This window comes from Sprattus sprattus, assembly GCF_963457725.1.
Source record: "Sprattus sprattus genome assembly, chromosome: 6".
In the NCBI taxonomy this organism is placed as follows: Eukaryota; Metazoa; Chordata; class Actinopteri; order Clupeiformes; family Clupeidae; genus Sprattus; species Sprattus sprattus.
In genome coordinates, this window is record NC_137925.1 from 18,299,380 (window position 1) to 18,309,379 (window position 10,000).

The 10,000-nt window shown below is 48.5% G+C and overlaps 1 protein-coding gene across 2 annotated transcripts in view; it reads left to right on the forward strand.

Moving 5' to 3' along the window:
• Positions 1 to 10,000, forward strand: part of mgat4b (alpha-1,3-mannosyl-glycoprotein 4-beta-N-acetylglucosaminyltransferase B) — a 112,214-nt gene that overhangs the window by 57,170 nt on the left and 45,044 nt on the right. The window contains exons 2-4 of one of the 2 annotated variants that reach the window (XM_080841342.1): positions 3,973 to 4,152; positions 5,140 to 5,283; positions 7,202 to 7,335. In XM_080841342.1, the coding sequence (XP_080697468.1) occupies positions 3,973 to 4,152; positions 5,140 to 5,283; positions 7,202 to 7,335 (458 nt within the window). The remainder of the gene's footprint in view (positions 1 to 3,972; positions 4,153 to 5,139; positions 5,284 to 7,201; positions 7,336 to 10,000) is intronic. The other variant, XM_080841343.1, reaches the window with a different exon arrangement.

Consider the following 10,000-nt stretch of genomic DNA (forward strand, 5'->3'; position numbering starts at 1 on the left):
GGGATCTGACAGATGACTGCCTGTGTTTGGACCCTTTCATTTTGATCCGTCAGGGTGACATTAGGGATAGTGTATAACCTCTCTCATGGTGGTCAGATGTGCCTTCAACTGTGACACATTAGGCTGTGTCTTTATTTCAACTTGACACTTTGTTTTTTTAAGGTCAAAAGGTTATTACTGGACCCAGTAGTGTCCTGGACTTGTGTTGTCATGGAGATGGACATTGTGTCATGTTGTTGGTACTGACCGGAGTCTAGCCTTGTGGTTAGTACTGACTGGCATGCTGGGATGAGGTGTGCTGATTTGCTGCTTTGCAGGGTAGTGTTTTCGTGCCAAATACTGAGAAGTTCAAATACGCACATACACACACAGGCACACACACACACACATGCACGCACGCACGCACGCACACACACACACACACACACACACACACACACACACACACACACACACACACACACACACACACTCACAGAGAGCGAGAGAGAGCGAAAGGGAGTCTCCCTGGCACCCATTCACCATCTCTCTTGCTATGCCTTCATCATAGATGCTAACATTAATCATGTAATGTAACATTATCCGTGTCTAATATTTTAAAATGCATTGTGGCCTCGCCACCATCTGTCACAGTGCATTGACTTTGTGGTGCCTAAAATTAAGATTTGTCATCATTTATTATGGATATGTTGACTGATTAAGTTAATTAAGCTCTCGGGACAGTAAGTCACAGTGCCAAGAGGCTAATTAAAAATTCCTTAATTAGAGGATGACTACAGCATGAGATTCATCATGCAAGGGATTTATTTTGGGATGTTAACTTTCTTTTTGATCCAAGCGACTGTGACCAAGGGACTTCTCCCTCCCACTAATGAGTGTGCAGAAGTCATTGTACTACAGTGGTGTGTGTGGGAGTGTCTGTGAGTGTATTTGTGTCTCGTGTGTGTGTGTGTGTGTGTGTGTGTGTGGGTGTGGGTGTGTGTGTGTGGGTAGAATAATGTCACGGATTTCCCTTGTTATGTCTGGGAAGGAATAAAAAAAAGTTACAGATGATGAAATAAAAGGGAAGGGTGTGAGTGTGTGGTTGTGTGTCTGTATGTCTGTCTGTATGTCTGTCTGTGTATCTAAGTGGGCATGTGCCTGTAAATGCAAGATTATGGCTGATAGTGTGTGTGTGTGTGTGTGTGTGTGTGTGTGTGTGTGTGTGTGTGTGTGTGTGTGTGTGTGTGTGTGTGTGTGTGTGTGTGTGTGTGTGTGTGTGTGTGTGCGCGTGCGCGTGCGTGCGTGTGTGTGTGCGTGCGCGCAGAGCTGAAGTGCCAATCCTGACCCACCTCCTGGTACTCCGCGTGACCCTGTGTGACCTTGCATGACACAGCAGCGCCTGCAGGTGTGGTGAGACTTGTGGGAGTGCCCTGCACTTCCTGTCATGTCACTGAGGGGTCAGAGTTGACTCAAGAGTGTGACGTTCAACAGAGGAGGAGGGCACACATTCCCAAAGTGACCCCTGTTAACCGAAGCTCCCTTAGGCCACAAAGGTCATGGCCTGAACACAAACCAGCGAAGTCATGACCTGAACACAAACTAGCGCATTAACGTCCATCCACATTATGAGTTTTTAAGCAGGAGACATTGTAACAGTCAATCCTGCTGATGCTTCAGTGTTACTTTAACTGAAGCCTGTCATGGCTACACCTCCTCAACTGTGGTCTTGTATCTCTCCCTACACCTCCTGCGCTGCGGTGCTTGAGGTAAAAAAAGCCCTTTGTGGTTGAGCAGGTATTTCATCACGTCCGGAGCGCCAAGGGGGTGATTTCATGGATGCGTTCAACGCTCCCAGACACTCGAGGAGTCACACTCCTTTCATCTCGCCCTTCCCATCACAGTGAGAGTGGTTAGTGCCTTTGAGCTGCTTCTGGATGTCGGCGGGATGATGTCGAATCACAGGCCAGACGTCATGCTTGTCGTAGCACTTCATTTTTAACAAGGCCCTCAGCCGACTGAGCTGCTCGGGGAGAGGTGAGAGTGTGGACAGGCATGGACAGCCATGCATGTACACAGAGTTCACCTGTACAATATACACACCTCACACATATACACACACACACACACACACACACACACACACACACACACACACACACACACACATGCATGCGCAGACACACACACATTCACACTCTCTCTCTCTCTCTCTCTCTCTCTCACAAATACACCCATTCCAGACACACACATACACACAGTTGCACTCTCACACGCTTACACTCAATCACACACAGCATTACATACCATCATATACACACCCCACACATACACTTTCACAACGCTGGATCTCATTTCAGGAGTGACAACAGGAGAGTGGGGGAAGGGGGAGAGAGACAGGATGCTCGAGTTGGAGACAGAATGCTGAGCTGGAAAAATCATTTGTGCTATCTTGCTTTTCGATTTGATTAGATGTTGTTGAAGGGGGAAGTTGTGAAATGAAGAGGGGGTGTCATGTTGTTCTACAGGGTGTTCAGCTCTGTTGGTACTGGGGTAACTCTTGTGTCTCAAGAGACCTTTCATCTACGAACTCTGTCCTATGGCGAGGTCAGAGAATCTTCTGATCTTCTTCTAACTGAGTTGAATCTGTGGACCATATGGCCATCTGTTGTGTAGGAAAGAAAGATTCACGGACATAGATCAAACCTTTTAAGTGCAAACCTGCGTATTTTTGTCTTGAGCTCTCTCAGCGCAGAGCGACCCACAGTAAAATACACACACACACACACACACACACACACACACACACACACACACACACACATACACATAAACACACACGTACACACACACACACACACACACACACACACACACACACACACACACACTCTCACGGGGGGTGGTGCTGGCCCAAGCAGGGATATTCATAAACATACACATACACATACACACACACGCACAATTCACGCACACCTGTTTGGCTGCATCGCTGAAGCCTGTTGAATCCACTTGTGCTGAGGCCCACACGACTCAGCACTCTGGGCTCTGGAAGCGCTCCACGCGAGTGTTCATTTTAGCTAAGTGTGCTAAGTTCTCTTTGTCCACAGACAGCTCATACATTTTTAATTTCCTGATTGCCCCTGAGCCTGTACAATGCTAATTGTGCCAGTTAAACAGCCTCCTCATCAGTACTCTCAAAGAGATCGCCTGAGCAAAAGCAGATTTATCGGCTGCATAAAACCCATCATAATCAATTGCCGAGTGACGGTAAACACAAAACCCATCGCTGTACGAGAACCCGTCTTCCAAAAGTTCTGAAACTCCGCTCGCCTGCTTGGCAGTTTCTTTCGCCACTCTATCTCCCGTGGTCTCGAATGTTGTCCTTGGCTTGGCTGTCCTCACTTCTCACTGGCGGAGATCACTGATCTGATCGATAGCTAGATGTCTGCTGAGGAGTGGTATTGATTACCCTGTTAAAACTGGGTAATGGGCCTGAGCAGAAGAACGTTCCCCGCAAAAACCACCACAGCTTTTAAACAGTCTGCCAAACTCGGACTTTATGCTTCTCTCGCACAACACTGCATGTGTGTGTGTGTGTGTGTGTGTGTGTGTGTGTGTGTGTGTGTGTCTGCTCTTCTCAATAAGCAAAGTCTAATGTTTCTCATTGTGTGCCTAAAATGTTAACAAGTGCTCCTTCTTCAGGTGTGTTAGCTCTTTTTTGAACAAGTGATGTGTTAAGAAATACATGAGTTTAGGTTGAAGAGGTAGTGTGTTTTTCAGTGTGTGTGCGCCTGAGCGCTGAGGTCATGTCACTTCAACACGTCTTCTGTCAGCACCTTCGCACAACACACCCTCCGTTTCCTCTGCTGACATAAACTCACCAGTGTTCTGTCTGTTTTTCCCTCTCTTTCCCCTCTTTCTCTCCTTTGTCCCCTTCTCTCCCCCCTCTTTCTAAACCCTCTCTCTCCCTCCCTCTCTCTCCTGATGTAGGTGATGTGGTGGACGTATACCAGCGGGAGTTCCTGGCCCTGAGGGACCGCCTTCACTCTGCGGAGCAGGAGAACCTGAAGCGCTCCAAAGAGCTCAACCTGGTGCTGGACGAGATCAAGCGGGCCATCGCCGAGAAGCAGGCGCTCCGAGACATCAACCGCACCTGGAGTAGCCTGTCAGGTGAGCGTCCATTACACACACACACAAACACACAAACACACAAACACCCAAACACACACACACACACACGCACACACGCGCACACACGCACACACACACGCACGCGCACACACGCACACACACACGCACACACACACTCACACACACATGCACACACACACACGCATACAAGCACGCAAATGCATGTGTACACATGCATAAGCCCACGTGTTCACACACACTCTTGCACAGGCACACACACAGGCACAAAGGCACACATACATACACACACACACACACACACACACATACACACACACACACACACACACACACACACACACACACACACACACAGACACCCTGACTGCTTGCTAACCAAGCACGCTGATCCCACCTAAGCTCCTGTTGAGCCTGAACTCACTTTAACCAAATTTGTGTTTCTTCGGAGTATACTCCCTCAATAACACACTTGTCTTCCTTGTCAGACACCTAAATAGAAATACAAATCCTGTTAAAATAAGGCCTATAATAAGGCCTGGGAAAACTACCAAAGCACTTCAGATGTATCGAATTAATTAACTCTCGAATTGAAAATGCAGTGGTTGTTTACAGCCCATTGAAACTCACATTGAGTTGCAGGGGGGCCGGCGTGTGGTGTTATAACTGGCTTTTATTTATTTGGTTTCATTAACGGGTCTGGTGCCTGTGCTGTTTGAGAGATTAGACACTTTTTCACCCCATGTTTGAATTTCGTTTGCTTTCTGAGGCTTAAATTGATTATTTGGTGTTTGTCTACATTCATTTGTTTGTCGTTTAGCTGTAATGGATTTGTCCATTTGTTTTGTTAGACTTTTCTCTGTGTGTGTGTGTGTGTGTGTGTGTATGTTTATTTGTATGTTTGGTTTGTGTCTTTGGGCTTTATGAATCTTTGTTGTGTGTGTGTTTGTAAATATGTGTATATATGTGTGTGCGTGTATGTGTGTGTGTGTGTGTGTGTCTCCTCAGATGAGACAAAACTTAAGCTGTGGAACGTGAGCAGCAGTAAGAATGTCCTGCAGCTGCCCAGCATCTTCCACCACCTGCCTCACCTGCTGGCCAAGGAGAGCAGCCTACAGCCTGCTGTGCACATCGGCCAGGGACGCACCGGAGGTGTGTGTGTGTGTGTGTGTGTGTGTGTGTGTGTGTGTGTGTGTGTGTGTGTGTTGGTGTGTGTGTGTGTTACTGTGTGTGTATGTGAGGTAACTTGAGGGGGGGGGTGTATGTCATTAGGTGAGGGGGAGAAAGAGAGAGACGTGAAAATGGGTTTAGGGAGGAAGTGAGTATGATGGGGAGAGACAGATGGGTGGGGTGGGGGAGAGGAGAGGAGAGGAGAGGAGAGGAGAGGGAGAAATGTGCAAACAGAGGAGAGGAAGGACAGAGAGAACCACAAGGGAATGAAGAACATAAGGAGACGGATAAAGAGATGGTGGGAAGCAGAAGTAAAGTTGTAAAAAAAGTAGAAATAGACAAACGAGCAGAAGAAGAACAGAAGCGAAGGCTGCAGGAGAGAGACGCGAGAGAGGAATGACAGCAGGAGAGAGACGTTCGAGAGAGAGAAAGAAATAGTAAGAAAGAGATTCGCTGAGGAGAAGTGACTTTAATATACCTTCCCTCTGTTTTCCACCGGTTTTATTTCTCCATTGATGGAGCCGTTTGTCGTCTGGGATGACATAATCCTCCGGTCCGTAATCCTCCCTTCCTGACATTATTGCACCGCTCAGTCATTCCCTCCTTTTTTGTCTCTGTCTCTCTCTCCCTCGCTCACCACCATTCCCTCCTTGAGCTCTCTCTCTTTTCATTACATCTCTCTTTTTAAGGCGTCTAATTCCCCTCTTATAGCCCGGCTCCCCTCCCTCGTAATGCTCCCGCCTGGCTCCATGCCCGGCCTCTTCAGTGGCCTATCCAGCCTAAGTGGCCCTTTCCCTGGGGAGCCATGTGCAGTAACGGCCCCTGAGGAGGGCAGGCCCAGACAGACAGACACTGGGTGGATCCCAGCAGGGGCCCTTAACTGGAGGGCTTCCTGACGGAGAGTTTATGGGGGGTGCTGGACGTCCCTAAACGGATTAGACAAGCAGGCCCGCTCTGGGAGGGGACGAGTGCCTCGCTGGGCCCTGGGTTCTGAGGTGTCCCTGTTAGCCCCGGCCCGCCGCGGTAATTGGAATCCAGTTTTATGGGCCAGCCGTAAACGGCCCGTCCCACCGGGGGGGCCTCGTTCTCTCTCGGTGGCGGCGCCTCACAGTGAGCCAGCGCCGCTCGCATGGGACAGTCATCTTCAGCTGGAGGCCCCCTCAGCCACCGTACCCAGACCCCCCAGCCACCGCATCCAGACCCACCAGCCACCGCATCCAGACCCCCCAGCCACCGCATCCAGACCCACCAGCCACCGCATCCAGACCCCCCAGCCACCGCATCCAGACCCCCCAGCCACCGCATCCAGACTCCCCAGCCACCGCATCCAGACTCCCCAGCCACCGCATCCAGACTCCTCAGCCACCGCATCCAGACCCACCAGCCACGGCATCCAGACCCGCAGCCACCATGCCCAGAGGGGATGTCTCCAGAGATGGGGGTTTCCATGCTCTCACTTCCACTCCAGGGCTGGAAAAAAGCAAAGGGACCGTGAGCTCACTTCAGAAGTAAAGTAACCACAAGGACCTGAAGAATAAGAAGAAGACATTTAGCCACATATGGGTGGGCTCAGGGCGGACCTCACTGTTTACCACGCACGCTCTGACTCCACAGAGCACGTACTGCAAAGAATCTGTCGCAAATTGTAACCTGTCATTTTGATGATTGTCGGCCTAATTTCTATGTATCAGAAGGTCACACTCATCACAGTCATTGGTCTTGAAACATTTTGGCTCCACTCTAGCTGCTGGCCTCTGTGTGTGTGTGTGTATGTGAGTGTCTGTGAGTGTGTGTGTGTGTGTGTGCGTGTGTGTGTCTGTGAGTGTGTGTGTGTGTCTGTCTGTGCTTCTCTCTCATACAAACTCATTTTGATTGGCTGTGGTGTGTGTCCGTCATGCAGTGTCGGTCGTGATGGGCGTGCCCAGCGTGAAGAGGGAGGTGCACTCGTACCTGACGGACACCCTCAGCTCGCTCATGACCGAGCTCAGCCCCGCAGAGAAAGAGGACTGCGTCATCGTGGTCTTCATTGCCGAGGTGGGATATAATGCATCCTGTACATGCTGCGTGTGTGTGCGTGTGCGTGTGCGTGTGCGTGTGCGTGTGCGTGTGCGTGTGCGTGTGCGTGTGCGTGTGTGGTGTGTGTGTGTGTGTATGTGTGTGTGTGTGTGTGTGTGTGTGTGTGTGTGCCCGCACACGATGCATGTGTACATACATCTGTGTGTGTGTTTCTATACATGTCAATATGTGTATGTACCCACTTGTCTATGCGTGTGTGTGTATGTGTGTTTGAATACATGTCAATATGTGTGTGTGTGTGTGTGTGTGTGTGTGTGTATGTGTGTGTGTGTGTGTGTGTAGTAGTGACGGCAGCAGCAGCAGCAGGGTCACGAGTGAACTTTACTGAGTAGGAGGACACATGTCTCACTGTAATTAAGCGGGGGGGAAATGCACTCATTATTGCCTCCATAATAAGGCTCCAGCACATTCATTTCACTGTGTGATTGTGTGTGTGAGGGTGTGTGTGTGTGTGTGTGTAGGAGTGTGTGCGTGTGTCTGTGTGTCTGTGTGTGTGTGTGTGTGTGTGTGTGTGTGTGTGCGTGTGCATTTGAATTTTATTGATTCTTGGAGAGTGAATAATACTGGGCGTAGGTTTATATGTTTGCTGACACATCTTAATAATTGTGTGTGTGTGTGACCGGGTGTGTATTAGGGAGAAAGAGAGTGAATATTTGCATACATATTTGTGTGTGCCTGTGTGTGTGTGCCTATGTGTATCTGTGTGTGTGATTCCGCCTTTAATCTCAGTGGTTGATTGACAGATTATGACAGTCAGAGGGTCCCAGAGGCTAATTAGATTTGCTGTATTAAATATTAATCACACTCTCATCCCCCTGCTTCCTCATAACATTGTGTATAGACAGTGTTTGTGTGCTGTGTTCCTCACTTTGGAAAATGATTATTAGTCAGACCGCATGTGTGTATGTGTCTGTGCGTGTAGACCCTGTGGCAAATAGCTGCCTTTGTGGACGGATGTGTGTATATGTTTGTGTGTGTGTGTGTGTTTAACAGGAAATCACTTGTGGTGTCTATTGTATTTTTGCGTGTGTGTGTGTGTGTGTGTGTGTGTGTGTGTGTGTGTGTGTGTGTGTGTGTGTGTGTGTGTGTGTGTGTGTGTGTGTGTGTGTGTGTGTGTGTGTGTGTGTGTGTGTGGTTGAGTGTGATAGTGCATGTCCTGTGTGTATGTGAGTTTGTGTGTGTGTGTGTGTGTGTGTGGGTGTGTGTGTGTGTGTGTGTGTGTGTGTGTGTGTGTGTGTACTTTGTGGCTAGTTACTGGCAGCATGTAGTGAGTCAGGCTGTGGTGTGAGACTGATGGCATGGATTTTGTCTCTGTGCGAGATGGGAGTCTGTGTCTGTGCACAAGTCGGTCGATATCTAGCAATATCGATTATGTCGGTGTGTTTTTGTAGTGGATTACTGTGTGAGTGTGTGAGTGAATTTAACGTCCGTGGGTGTGTAGGTTTGTGTGTGTGTTTATCGGTGTGTTTATTTTCAGAAAGCATGGGATCTCTTATCACTGCTTTGCAGGTGATGCTCTGGTACGTCTACCTGTCAGTCCTGGTCATGATGATACACAGACCCTCTCTGACCACCTTAAGGGCCATTAGATACATGACGAAGCTGATTAGCTTTGCTTCCCCAGCTGCTAGTGTTTACATTAGCAGTGAACTTCATCACAACATACAAAACTCCTGTTGGGAAGAACCTTTGGGTGTGTTTCGACTCTCTAAATGTTCATCTGAAGGTCATAAGGAGATTAATTCTGCAGTTAGCGCCTCACTGAGAAGAAATGCAAAAAGGTGGATTTTCCTTTCCTCAGTAGACTGTGATGTGGTCAATGCTTTTATATTTTCCAGACTGGTCTATTGTAACTCACTCTACTCAGATAGACTTTGAACTAGAACCAAAGCATTTGAGCATAGTACACCTGTTATTGTGTTATTTGGTCTTGACTTCTTTCTTTTGGTCTTTTTTATCTCTTATTCTTTTATTCTATTCTTGCTTATTTTTATTGTCAATTGATTCGCCTCCTCATATGTGCAGTGTATTTATGTCTGCGTCTGTGTGGGCAAGTGGTGTTTGGTTGCGTGTGTTTGTGTGTGTGTGTGTGTGTGTGTGTGTGTGTGTGTGTGTGTGTGTGTGTGTGAGTGTCTGTGTGCGTGTGTGTGTGTCTGTGTGTCTGTGTGTGTGTGTGTGTGTGTGTTCTCCCCGGGGGTGTGTATCCCCAGACTTGGCTTCGTCTCTGCGCTCAGTGTGATCCCTTACCATCCCTCAGCCTCAGCAGCCCGTCTCCATGACATCCGAGGAGCACACATATTTCTCTCTATCCCTTTTGCCCTGTTTCCCTCTCTTTTCCCTCTCTCTTTCTCCTCTATCTTCCTCCTCTCTCTTTTCCCTCTCTCATTCTCCTCTCTCTTTTCCCTCTCGCTTTTCCCTCTCTCTTTCTCCTCTCTCTTTTCCCTCTCTCTTTTCCCTATCTCTTCTTTCTCTCTCTTTTCCCTATCTCTTCTTTCTCTCTCTTTTCCCTCTCTCTTTCTCCTCTCTCTTTTCCCTCTCTCTTTCTCCTCTCTCTTTTCCCTCCCTCTTTGTTCTCTCTCGTTGCCCTCTCTCTTATTTACAGCAGACAGGCTTGGCAAGGGCA